Below are 13106 nucleotides of genomic sequence, written 5' to 3'. Positions count from 1 at the left end.
AAATGGCAAGATATGGCAAGCAACGATGGTGACAAGCACAAAATCAACACGGGACAGAAAGAGGAACTCACCTCCTCATTGGCAGACAATAAATGACACGGCGACAGCGGTTTTGCAAAATGATTTGCAGTTTCAAAACGATATCCGCACCTCGATCTAAACACTCGTAACTTCTAAATACACAAATATATTAAGTTGAAGTAATGTTTTTAGAAGTTCCAGTTATTTTTTGACTCGGCTACCACCCATGACGATAATGCATATTCAGGAAAGTTTCATTTTTTGAGGCAGTCAAGGTGTTGAAAGACGCGGAGAGGCTTTGAAGGGAGTACAAATCGCATCGTCATATACAAAGCACATCGTCAAATCAAAGAAATCCTGCCTTGATCGGCATGCAAATCTGAAATCAGGAAACTGGGGCACGTGGCACACATATATCAATTTCCTAGAGGGTCCAGTGATCTAGAGTGAAAAGTTAATCTTCAGTGAACTAGGAAATAGGGAATAAAACGAAACCAAGTATCGAAACTTTACTGGATTACGTAGACCCATGCGCAGATGCAACTTCACTTATCTTTTATCACGTGGACAGCAGCGAGAAGTGTGCCCGGTTTGTCGGAGGAGCGACTTGCTGGGGCTGAATGCATGCAGTGAAAGAGTTGCGTGGTTCCAGTTACAGGCACATCGATGTCTGGCATGGCGTTATACCTATATCCCTAGGTTACACCATGGAGGTCCCATGCATGATTTTTCATCCGCTAGCGCATGATTCATGCAGGGACTTTACTTGCATATCTGCGCGAAACTTAAATATAATTTAAATGCGCAGTTCTGTAAGAAATTTTTGCGCGGATGTTTGCAAGTGTGCCCTACTAAACAGCAACGACTAGATGAGGCGACATCCGCGGCGAAACTTCGGTGCCATATGGCGTATCCTGCACATGGCCACATACTTGCATGTTTTCTTCTTTCAAACGAAGTGTTAAACATTACAACGGATGGATCACCGCGTGGTATGCGCCTGCGACCACTCGATAATTTATAACTGAAATTTTTCTGTTGGTGTTGTTTCGGTTTCATCAGCCAAACGATGGCTGTGGCATGCAGTAGGCGTTTCGGTGACATGGCAGTTGAATGAAAAAGAAACTGCAGTATAATCGTTTTTGGCACCAATTTAACTTCTTTGGGCTCTCCTCACTGAACCCTGGCCAATCCCCCGTCGTGGGTATGTGCCATATGCCATCAGGCTACAACAACAACAACATAGTTTTCATTCACTACAACACTGAAGCCAGCTTTCCAGCCAGCGGAAATGTATTGCACTTCTCGAATAAAAAAAAAATATATTGCAGTTTTTTTTTCATGCGCCTCACGTCACCTAAACATACCGGGGGGGGGGGGGGGGGGAGGGGAGGAGCTTCCGGCAATAAATTTCAGTCATAAAAGGTGAAAGGAGAGAGTCGGTCCCGCCTGTGATAGCTGTCCATGGTGACAGCGTACACGTGATGTCCATGGTGATATCTAATATTGCTGCGCGCGCGCATGCGCAGCAATGCCCGCTCCCATGGAGGAAAAAAAACTAAGGAGGGAGCGTGACGTCACGCGGCCAGCGTTCGCAAGCCGAGTGTTTTGAAGTCGTTTTCACCCTCAGTTTTTCGCTCTCCGAGTCTGTCCTCTTTGTTTTGGTTCTAGTATGTTTTAGTGCGCTCGTATGCGCGACCCGCGGCGCGGGCGTCTACAGCAAGGAAGTTGATCTACAGATAGTCTGCCGCGCTAATCGGCGCATGCGCGTGCGCAGCGGGGCTAGATTTTACCGCACGCTATCACGTGGTGCGATCACGGGGGGGACACACTTTCTTTTTTTGCTATATCTTTACTTGTAAAGGCTAGGCTTCAAGGTTGTCGCCGGACGCTCCCTCCTCAGTTTTTTTTCCTCCATGCCCGCTCCATGGGCCACCCACTAAAACATACCGACCACAAAATATTAGGGACTGCACGGGAGATCAAAAACCAGGGGAGGGAACGGCCATGAGCATATATGGCCCACATGGCTTGTGAAGGCTGGCCGCGTGACGTTGCGCTCTCTCCCGAGTTTTTTTTTTTTTTTCATGCACCTACTACACATTGAAGCCATCGCTCAACTGATAAAGCCGACACCGAAACAACATTAAGAAAAAATAATAAAAACATTTAGCGTCCGTAGCATAAATTTTGTTTCTCTCTTAGTCAATGTAGGACTTCAGCTGAACGGAAGGAATTAATATGGGTACCAGGTCACCAGGGAGTTCAAGGAAACGAGCGCGCACACGCTTCGGCCCGAGCTTTTCTTCCCCGGCATCCTTCTACGTCCTCCCTTCCTGATTCTGGCTCCCCCTCTCCGCTAACGACATATTCAGAAATATTGCAACATTTGCGCCTTGAAAGGCAGACACTCCCGAGGCCCGCTAAGGGTCTCAGTAAATCAGAGGAATGTCACCTTCGCAGGCTACAAACTATGTCTTTCAATAACCCAGCTACGCTTCACGCCATTGAGCCCGAGTCCTTTTCGGCACAGTGCAAATTTTATGGCCAGAAGGCAAACTTGTACCACATGGTATGGGCTTGTCAGAAAAATGACAGCATTGAGATCATAAATCAGCCAACGCGGGAGGGCTGGGAGGCGGCCCTGTCCAGCTCGGACCTCGAGGAACAACGAGCCCTCGTCGCCAGAGCACGGGCAGCGGCTTTCACCAACGGCGTCCCGGACTAGGGACCCGATCAGCCTTCCCTTCAACTAAGGCTTTAATAAACGTTTTCATCATCATAATCTGCCGTTTATTTGGTCTTTTATTTTTTAAAGCCTTTATTGAATTATATTAGCGCTTACGCTGTTATATTCTTGTTATGTAAGATTATTTTGTGCAAGAAACGGCGCTGTCTTCGCGTTGGCGATTAGGCCAGCGGTGTCCCAGTGGTGAAGGCGTTCGTCTACCGAGCTGGAGTACCCATGTTCGAACCCGCCCGCGGCGGCGTCGTTTCCATGGAGGCGGAACGCAAAAGGCGCCCGTGTGCTGTGCGATGTCAGTGCATTTTAAAGATCCCCAGGTGGTCGAAATTATTCCGGAGACTTCCACTACAGCACCTCTTTCTCTCTTCTTTCACTCCCACCTTCCTCCCTCCCCTTATGGCGCGGTTCAGGTGTCCACCAAGATAAGTGAGGCAGATACTGCGCCATTTCCTTTCATCAAAAAAACAAAGGCCACCTGTGTACAGTGCACGTTTTAAAGATCCCCAGGTGGTCGAAATTATTCAGGAACCCTCCACTACGGCACCAGGGCCGCCGCAGTGGCTCAGTGGTTATATGACGCTTGCTGACCCGAAAGACGCAGGTTCGATCCCGGCCGCGGCGGTCAGATTTCGATGGAGGCGAAATTTTTAGTGTACTGTGCGATGTAGTGAACGTGAAAGACCACCAGGTGGTCCATATTTCCGGAGCCCTCACGATGGCGTCCCTCATAGCCTGTAGTAGAACTTTTTGACGGGTTAGTCGGTACATCGACTTCAAAGAATGTCGTACGCCAAATAAGGACGAAACAGGAAGAAAACACAGAATAGGAAAGAGGCGCCTCTTTCCTGCTCATAGCCTGAGTCGCTTTGGGACGTTGTCCCTCATAGCCTGAGTCGCTTTGACCATCTACTGCGGCACTTCTTCGCTCTTTCTCCGTTCACTAACTCCGATCCTCCCTTCCCTTATGGCGCGGTTCGGGTATCCACCGAGATGCCAGATAATTACTGCTCCATTTCTTTCCATCAAAAGCCAATGCATTCTTCGGTTCGATCGCGTTCCCAGCACACGATGGAGTGCGCTCAGGGCGCACTGTTCCTGGGTTCGGCGGCCGCGGTGTTTGCATGAAGGCGAAACGCATGTATAGGCGCACGCGTGTGCCTGTGCAAATTTAGTGCACGTTAAAGGAGTACGGACACCTAATTCTGTTTTCTACACGGATTACAATGCTAAATAATTTATAATCGAATGTCTTTCTCGTGCTGTTTTAGCTGTGGGTCCAACAGCCGAACGATCGATGGCTAGCTGTGACGTAAATAGAGGTTATAGGTCACGTAGGCGTGAAAAATTGCAGTATAATTGCTTCTGCATACGTTGTCATTCCGGCTCTTGAGGAAGACTAGCTTCAGCAATCGTTTGGCTTGTGAAACCGAAACAACATGACATAAAAATTCGATTATTAGCGGTCGTAAGCGAATACCACTTGGTGATTCATGCATAGTAGTATCTTACGCATCATTATAAAGAAGAAAACATGCCACCAAAATTAGCTGTCTGTACTCCTTTAGAGATCCTAGGTGGTCGAAATTATTTTGGAGCCCTCCACTACGTGCGGCACCTCTTTCTTCTTCACCATAGCGTTAATATTGCTTCCCTTACGGCGCGGTCCTGATTGTTGCGAAATGGAGATTTTTTTTTTGGGGGGGGGGGGGGGGGGGAGGATATGGCGCAGTATCTGTCACATATCGGTGGACATCTGAACCGTGCCGTAAGGTACATACGTACATATGGTGGTGATGTCCACGTACAAAAATGCTTCGTACCTCCTAAATGGCTTCTACTAAAAGGGTTGCACAAAACAGCCTTCACTGTAAAAAAATCAGGGGACACTTTGGCTCTCTAAAGTGCTGCAAGGCAAAAGCGTTTCTTGTTGTTGTGACTGAGAGAAGGATGAAAAGGAAATTGCACGGGCCTGCTACTGGCTCTAGACAAGCCACCACCGCTGCCACGTGCAGATAGAGGAGAGGTAAGAGATCAGAGGAAAGAGAAAAAGGCAAGAAAAGACGCGCGTCGCAGCAACAACTGCGTCCGCCGGAGCGGACGCTGCTGAAAAAATCAGATAAGCGGCCGAAGCCGCGGTCGGGCGCACTGTTTGTTTTTATTTACTTTTTATTATTTATATTTTTTGCTCCTTTTCTTATTTTTATTCACATATCTTATTTTTATTTTTGTTTATTTTCTTATTTTTATTTTTCGTTTTCTTGACTTTATACCTTTTATGTTATTTATGAAACCCATGCATTCACTAGATGCGCCTTTATTCATGCTCGAACTTTGAGCCTTCGTGGCGGAGTGGTAGCGTCTCCGCTTCAAATGTCAAAGGCCGTCGACACGGCTGCCGACGCGTCTGCTAACGACAGTATGAGGCATTAAAGGCTTTCGCCTTAAAATGACGCGATAGCCTACACCATCGCCTGAAGGAGGCGATACCGAAACATTGAAAATCGTTTTTTGAGGAAAGGAAATGGCACAGAACATCTCGGTGGACATCCGAAACCACGCCGTAATAAAACTGCTTTTCCGATCAGTAAATAATCCAACTTAGGCATCAGCGCACAAACACACAAAATAAATTTAAAAAGAAACTAGGTAGTGGCACATTTCACACCTACTCAGAGTAACGCTACTCAGAGCACATACACAGCGTAGAGTTGTAGTAGAGTCCTGTTGCTTGGCGCTAGCGTTCTCCCTCCCCTCCACTAACTCCACTTAATCGTCAAACATGGCTGCCGGCGCTGTCGACCTGCATCGTATGAGCTGGGAAGGTTCGTATCGTAGATGAGATACCTCGTCATCGCAGTTTACGCGGCAGAATTGCCGCCTGCCTTCGCAAAGCACAGAAATGCGGAGAAGGGCACTTTTTTTCTCACCTCTCAGTGCTGAATGATTATTGCCAAACCTCAGAATGATGTGCTGCTACTCTGCCGGTTCGTGCCGGAAAATGCGCTCGCTTGTTTCAGTTTCCTGGTGCATGTGCGACGGTCTGCAGCTTGTAACGTAAAACTGATAACGTTGCTCAGAGTGCCCCCCCCAAATTTGCCTGTGTACCGATCACTTTCGCGCTGACATAAGAGCATTGACACTGTTGAAACCAACAGCTGAAACCTCAGCAGGTTTCTATGTTGTATTTCGCACGACCTCGTGTGAGTCGTGCTATATTTCTTGGCCCCATATTAAAGCGTTCACAAAACACTTCGTTTTTTCTTACAGATGAAGTAGACAGTAAGTAAATGATAACGTGAAGCTTGCTCTTTCGATACGCCCGCGTGTCTGACTAGCGGTTTCCTTCATTCCAGATGCACGGGAAACACTGCGCCAGTGGCGAGAAGAGAACGACAGGAGATCAGAAGAGACGGTCGAGTTGTGGCGCAATGTGATCGCCAAGCACATTAAAAAACTGGGGGACGAAAGTAAGTCTAGTTATAAAAGTACGAGCCTGATCGAGGAGGTGCTACGAAGTTGTTTTCGATCTCACCACCGCCGTGAATCCGTTACAGAATGGGTCGTCTACGAACAAGTGTGCATAGCCGCTTTGGACTGCCATGAAATGGCGCTCGCAAAGGTAAAAAAATGCATGTACCAACGTCGCGTCAAGAAATGAGCTTAACACTTGTTTTATCTCCGCGCATTCTCCGCAGGAGTGTTTAGACAAGTTGGATGAAGAGTTCCCTGGGAGTTTACGAGTGAAGAAGCTGGAAGCCATGCAGCTTGAAGCGCTTGAAAAGTAAGTTCCCGGAAACTCTGCCTGCATTTATTTAGTCACGTTCTTGCACTTGTTATAACATGGAATAAACACAGCTCAATGAGAGTGGGAAAAAAAGTTGGGTTTCTGCTGCTGAATTGGCACGAAGGTGACTGTATTCAACTTGTATGGTCATCAGCATGCTTGTGTAGAGTACCTCAACACCGCCCTGACACAAGCAGAGTGGAATTTTTAAGCACGTACTTGGTTCTAGCTACAGTGTTGGAACTCCAGTAAAAGTGCATAGACATAGGATTTGTCCTGGTAATTGCACTGTGCCAGTAATAGAGCTGCTTGGCCAAGATTTCACTTTCTTGTGCTGCTTTTGTGTGCTGATGACTGTACGAAAGCGTGCAATGTATAGGCACACACTAAGTGCTTTTCTGCTCACCCATAAGCTATGCATGCGCTTAAGTAAGTCTTTCATATGTAGAAATTATTAGCCATGAAAGTGGTTCTTAGCCTGAGGCGCTTTGGAAGGTTAAACCCCATAAACCAACCAAGCACCTGAAGTTTACGTAGACTATAGCATTTCCTTCTTGAAATAGTAAATTAATAAATTGGTTTTTGAGGAAAGGAAATGGTGCAATATCTGTCCCGCATATCTTGGTAGACACCTGGGGGCTGTAAGGGAAAGGAGGAAGGTGGGAGTGAAAGAAGAAAGGTGAGGGAAGGGAGGGAGGTGGGAGTGAAAGAAGAGAAAAATTCCACCACTGGGGATCTTTAACAGTGCACTAACATCACACAGCACAAGGGCACCTTCTGGGTTTTGCCTCCATGGAAACATGGCTGGTGTGGTCAGGTTCAAACCTGAGTACTCTGGCTCTGTAAAGGAGCGCCTTAACCACTGAGCCAAAGTGTTCGATGCTGTTTTGTGCAGAATCAAGCCATTGCTACAGGTGACGTCTAGAGGAAGTATTTATGTATGCGTCGTTCTGATGGTTGGGTCCTATGAGCGCTGTAGCTCCCCTCTTACTTTCCATGAATTCCGCTTCCCTCGTGTCTGTCATTGAAGCCTTTCATGGTTTTGAATCTATTGTGGACATAGCCGCCGCGGTGGCTCAGCGGTTATGGTGCTCGGCTGCTGACCCGAAAGACGCGGGTTCGATCCCGGCTGCGGCGGTTGAATTTCTTTGGAGGAGAAATTCTAGAGGCCCGTGTACTGTGCGATGTCAGTGCACGTTAAAGAACCCCAGGTGGTCGAAATTTCTGGAGCCCTCCACTACGGCGTCTCTTACGGCCTTACTACGGCCTTAGTCGCTTTGGGACGTTAAACCCCATAAACCAACCAACCAACCAATCTATTGTGGACAGTCCCACAAAGCCTCTTGATCTTTCCTCTCTGCCGCAGGTATGACGAGGCGTTCGCGCAGTACGACTCCCTGTTGGTTCAGGACGAGGCTAATTCTGCAGTGCACAAGCGGCGAGTTGCGGTGCTGCTCTCACAGCAGATGGTTGGGGAAGCGGTGCGCGAGCTGAGCGACTACCTGCGCCGTTTCATGGGCGACCAGGAAGCCTGGCTTCAGCTGTGCGGGCTGTACTTGCGGGAGCAAGACCTGGCTCGCGCGGCCTTCTGCCTCGAGGAGCTGATCCTGTGCAACCCACACAACCACCTATATTATCAACGTTACGCTGAGGTTCGTACCTACTCTAGTAGAATGATCGCCTTTCGCTTAATTCCACAGATGTGCAAGTTTTCATTAATGCCGCTCCTTCTTTTAGTCTCAATGAATCATCTTTTTTCACACGAGAGTTAACATATGACACACAACACAACAAATTTGTTGCATTGGCCATCATTTATCTCGACTGACTGAGTCCCTTTCTAAAAGCTGTCGCTGGCGACTCATCTTGCATGATTACATGAATGATTGGCACTTTTATTTTACTCGTCCTGGATGTATGTTAATGCTTGAAAAATATGATGGTGTTCTCTACACAACTGAAACTCCTTTGTGCCCTGTTGACCAGAGCAAACAACTCTTTTGTTCCTCTTTTTCTGCAGATCCAGTACACAATAGGCAATATGGAAACAATGGAGTTGGCAAGATCATATTTTGCACAAGCAGTAAAGTTGAATCCCAGCAACATTCGGGCACTTTATGGGCTATTCTTGGTGAGTGTTTCATCTTTAAGTGTCCAGAAGTACAGTTTCAGCTATAAAAACTGAAGTTTCTATGGTGAGCCTACCCACTATGAGAGGTTAGGCACATAAGTTCTCAATTGTCTAGCACATATGTGATAGCAGTAAAAATTGTAGGTCCCAGTCTTTGGGCTTTGGGATCCTTGCCTTTGTGCTAAAATACCACTGCTGTAACGGAGCAAAACTTTGTTGTTTTTCTTTGTGATTGTTACTTTGTCCCCGTTTTGTGTCTATAAACTTTTGTGCTTTGTTTTTGTGTGGTATGCAGCACATTCATTTTTGTTGCACTAATTGGTTGGTGGGAACACACACACAAAAAAAAAGAACTGCCAATTCAGATTATGTTGTATTGTTTTAAATTACCAACAGTCACAGGATCAAGTTTAATATATGTGGCGAACCATTGGAAATTGTGAGCACATATATTTCTTGGGGAAAAGTTGTCCTGGTAGATCCAGGCCATGAAAACAGAAATTAGCATGAGATTGAGACCAGCCTGCTGTGGATTAAGCTGACACCCTGAAATGAATAAGAATGGCTTGCTGATAATGCATCAAAGGAAGGTAAACGTAACCAGTATATTCTGTCAGTTATACTATACTATAATATACTCTCTCACATGGTGGAGTGACATGGTTAGGGAGTTTCGAGAAATAGTGCAGTCTTGGGTGATACAGGCTAGGTGTGACTGAAAGTTGCTGGTGGGGGCCTTTGGACTTGACGTAGCTGGTGATCATGATTAGAAATGGCGGAAGGAAATCGTGCTACTGTCAAGGGCTTGTACTGGCCGGCACTTCAGCCTGCAAAAGCACGAATTTAGTTTGTAATAAGGGAGCAATACCATAGAAACTTCATAGTTAAAGAAAAATTCATCCTGGTCCAGGGTTCGAACCCGGGACCACCGCTTCACTGGAGCAGTCGCTCTGCCAAGCGAGCTAACCGCATATAGCATATACAGTAGCGACCATATAAGTAGAAGCCGCACCTTGACTTGTGCGTTTTGAAAACAGCTGAAAAAAATGGCACCTTCTCTGCAGCAAATAGGCATGTCACGTCACTGCCCTTTTTTTTTTTGCAGGCTTCCAGTCACATTGGCTCACATCCCAAAAGTTCTGTACAGAAGAAAAAAGACAACCAGCGGTACGCAGCTTGGGCTTCTCAGCAAATCACCAAAAAGTACCAGGTGAGTGGCCAAGAGGCCAGCAGGCCAGTGGGAGCTTTTGGTGGCGTTTCTTGCAAAGGAGGCATTGAGATATATGTGCATACTTAACGGATATGCTGTTGAGAGCAAAAGTGGTTATGCCTTGTGAGCTTTGGCTGACTGCATCACAGCGCCAAGTTTTAGGTGTTTTCTTTTCGATAAGCAGGAACGAGAGAGATATAAAGAAATCTCACATGCCTACAGATAAAAGCAGTCCTCTTTTCGCTTGTTTTGACAGCAGGTGTGGCCAGCAATGTTCAGTCTCACTAGCAGCAGCTCACTAGCAGCAGTGAAAGAGAGTTGAGTCAAAGCTTACGTGGTGTACACCATTTTTGCTCCTGGCAGCACATGGCACGGATTTTTATGCTACTGAATAACATAGGAGCCCTCAAGATGTCCTACTGTGTACTAAGCGACCCTGTTCATGTCATACTCAAGGTTCTTCACCTTTGAGTCAGTCGCTGGCACAGTTGTGAAAACTGAATGCTGACATGTGGCCCGAGCTGTCTTTTCTGTTACTGTTTTCTTGAAGGTGTCCATGTAACTGAAGGTACCTAACCACACAGATGTCTTGGCCTTTGAAATTGTGTTGAAATGTTTCATCGTAATTCTTTACTTGTTTGCACATTGTGTGCATATGACTTGTGCCAATGGCTGTGCAAGGAAGAAGCTCTTGCCATATGCTTGCCACATATTATTTATTTACATCACAGAGCCTAAGAGGTTGCTCTTTGCACATGTTGATAAAACTGATAATTGAGCTAGTTGGTGACTGTCCATTTTTTTCAAATAGAGCAATGTATGACGACAGGCAGCACTGTTACGTTATTCATTCTTTCCTGTCCGTTTTGCTTTCAACAAACTGGATCAATGTACATGGTTATGCTGTGAATATGGGAGTGGTTTGTGTATGCAGACACTAGTTATATGCAAAGGTGGGCAAAAGATTAGCTCCAGAAGTAATGACGTGAACAGGAATAGTCAGAAGGCCTCACAGTTCTCCTATTTTGTTGGCTTCTGTGATTAAGCTGGCATACAAGTTTTGAAAAACATCTAAACATGCTCTATTTAATTGATCAGGACTGAAATATGAACACAGGAAATGCACATGAATATAGTCGAACCTCATAATGTTTGTATGTTAAAATTTTGTTAAAATGCATGCAAGAGCAATGCAGTTTAGTCAACCGAGGCGATCCTTTCTACTACAGAAACAGGGAGACCTTTTCCAAAGTTTAACAACATTTCAAAGGCGCTCGCAGCGATTCCGGAGGCCACAAAATAAACTTGGGAGACACTTAATGCGATAGCATAGAGATCCCCATTGTTGCTACTTAGGTGTAGCTGAATCCAAGAACTGCCATTTTTTTGCCATTTTTTCTTGCTTCTCTTATTTAATTTATTTAATTCCCGCCTGCCACGGTGGGCTCACGATGTGGTGCTCACTATCCGGTCGGCAGGTTGTGATGACATCGCAAGGCCATGTGACCTCTCCAGACCAGTCAGCGAATTTCATGACACACACTGCCATCTTTGCGAAATGTGGACTCTTTATCGCATTAAAACTGAGCGCCAGTTAGGGCGGCTTCCCCTCATGACAGCTGTGTCACGTGGAAAATGGCACATCGGAGCAGAAGCTATCGCTGCTTTCGCCACCTCCGCGACGGTCAACATGAGTGTAGGATGGTTACTGGAAGGCTAAAACCGTCCATATCCCTGCTTTCGGGGCACTCTAGGCAGGTGCAAGAGGCTTGGGCGTGCAATGACCACCTGGCTACCAACCATTCATGACGCTATATTTTCCGTGGCACTGTTGGCACATGTAAAAATGCAAACCTTGGTGCAAATGCTTGCCACACCACCACCACTCACTTGTGTGGTGCGGCAAAGCCTGCTGCCTGCCATCCAAGCAGGCATCGCTTAGTGCAGGGCAATTCAATACATTCATTTTGTGGCCGACCACGTTCAATGTATAAAGTAAAACTTGCATGCATTTGTTATAATTTGTGGAGGGGTTTGATATGCCAATAATTCGTACTGTCTCTGTTCTTTATATCGAGGTTTGGCTGTATTCTGTTCTATTAGTGCCACTGTCTGATATTTCAGCAGCCATATGGTCTCGCCCATGCTTTGGAGAAGCTGTCATTTCACGCCAGTCAACCAAAACAAGTGCTTTGTTTGGTTTGCAGGAAAGGCAGTGTGAAGACTCCCAAGTGAAACTGCTAGAAAACATGCTGACCACTTTACAGATCAACTGAGGACATCGCTTTGGACCACCCACCCACTTGCTACATGCACACCTTGTATTTATACGGAAAGAAAAAAAAAATGTAGGAGCATATATATGACATTTGCATAAAGCACTCTGTGAAACTTTTTTTTTCTGCTGTTTTACAAACATTTGACTCTGGCCCTCTCTCGGAGCATGTGGTGCTGATCCTAATGACATTCGATGGATCACATGTATGTACAGTCCAAAGCTTTATGAAAGGGAACATGGAAGCATATGGCAGATGGCCTCGAGTCCTGCTTGTGGCGATGCAGTGGCCCCTTTTCACAACATGATGGAAAGGGTTCCCCTGTCTGGCTCACACGCCCATTTCCACTTTGTTTTCATGAGCGGCTGCAGCGTATTGCCACAAGTAGGGCTTGAGGATATCTGCACTGCTCCCATGTTCTCCTTCAGCTTTTGACTGTGCCAGTGCGGACAAAAGTAAACAGCACGCTATCACCTTTCCAACATTTTTCACGTGTTGCCTAATTGAAACTAGCTGTGATAAGTGCAGGCTGGTAGTGGACAGTAATGTGCTTCCTCATGGACAAATTATTTCATGTCCAATAGGGAAGGCGTGAATGCAATTACAACGGAATAGTGTGCATATTACGTCACTAGAAATAAGAGTACCTTATTCTGACTATTTTGTAGTGCACCAGCTGAATACTATACGAGAAGTTTGAGCTGAGGCAGCGCATGGCTTTGTCACCGAGACCAAAAATCAAATCTCAAGCTTTGTGTGTTGTGGTATACTACTCTTGAATTCTGATTAAAAGCTTGAAATACTAAGACCAACTTGGCTACTGAGCATAAGGACTAGAGTTCAATTCCAGCCACGGTAGTGGCATTTCGATGGAAGCAAAATGCAAAAGGAACCCGTGTGCTGAGTGGTCTACAGTATTCCACAGCCCTCTGATGTCG

General features: G+C 46.2%; 1 protein-coding gene across 1 annotated transcript; it reads left to right on the top strand.

The window, feature by feature from the left end:
• The first annotated feature begins 5480 nt into the window (after window positions 1-5480).
• On the top strand, window positions 5481-12287 carry LOC149371392 (ER membrane protein complex subunit 2-like). The gene is made up of 8 exons (XM_089565643.1): window positions 5481-5589; window positions 6121-6234; window positions 6322-6386; window positions 6463-6548; window positions 7918-8203; window positions 8572-8682; window positions 9788-9892; window positions 12100-12287. The coding sequence occupies exons 1-8, from the start codon at window positions 5547-5549 to the stop codon at window positions 12166-12168; spliced, it is 879 nt and encodes a 292-aa protein (XP_089421769.1). The 5' UTR covers window positions 5481-5546; the 3' UTR covers window positions 12169-12287.
• Window positions 12288-13106: the final 819 nt, after the last annotated feature.

Source organism: Amblyomma mixtum, chromosome 1 (assembly GCF_055824585.1).
Source record: "Amblyomma mixtum isolate Tamu chromosome 1, ASM5582458v1, whole genome shotgun sequence".
Classification (NCBI taxonomy): domain Eukaryota; kingdom Metazoa; phylum Arthropoda; class Arachnida; order Ixodida; family Ixodidae; genus Amblyomma; species Amblyomma mixtum.
This window is presented reverse-complemented; position numbering and strand designations above follow the sequence as displayed.

What these genes read in the sequence shown, in the direction of transcription:
- LOC149371392 (XM_089565643.1), top strand. Translation starts at nt 5,547, where the DNA reads ATGGCTGCCGGCGCTGTCGACCTGCATCGTATGAGCTGGGAAG. An exon ending in TAAAAAACTGGGGGACGAAA is followed by an intron (nt 6,235 to 6,321) that starts GTAAGTCTAGTT and finishes AATCCGTTACAG; the next exon opens with AATGGGTCGTCTACGAACAA. An exon ending in CAGCTTGAAGCGCTTGAAAA is followed by an intron (nt 6,549 to 7,917) that starts GTAAGTTCCCGG and finishes TCTCTGCCGCAG; the next exon opens with GTATGACGAGGCGTTCGCGC.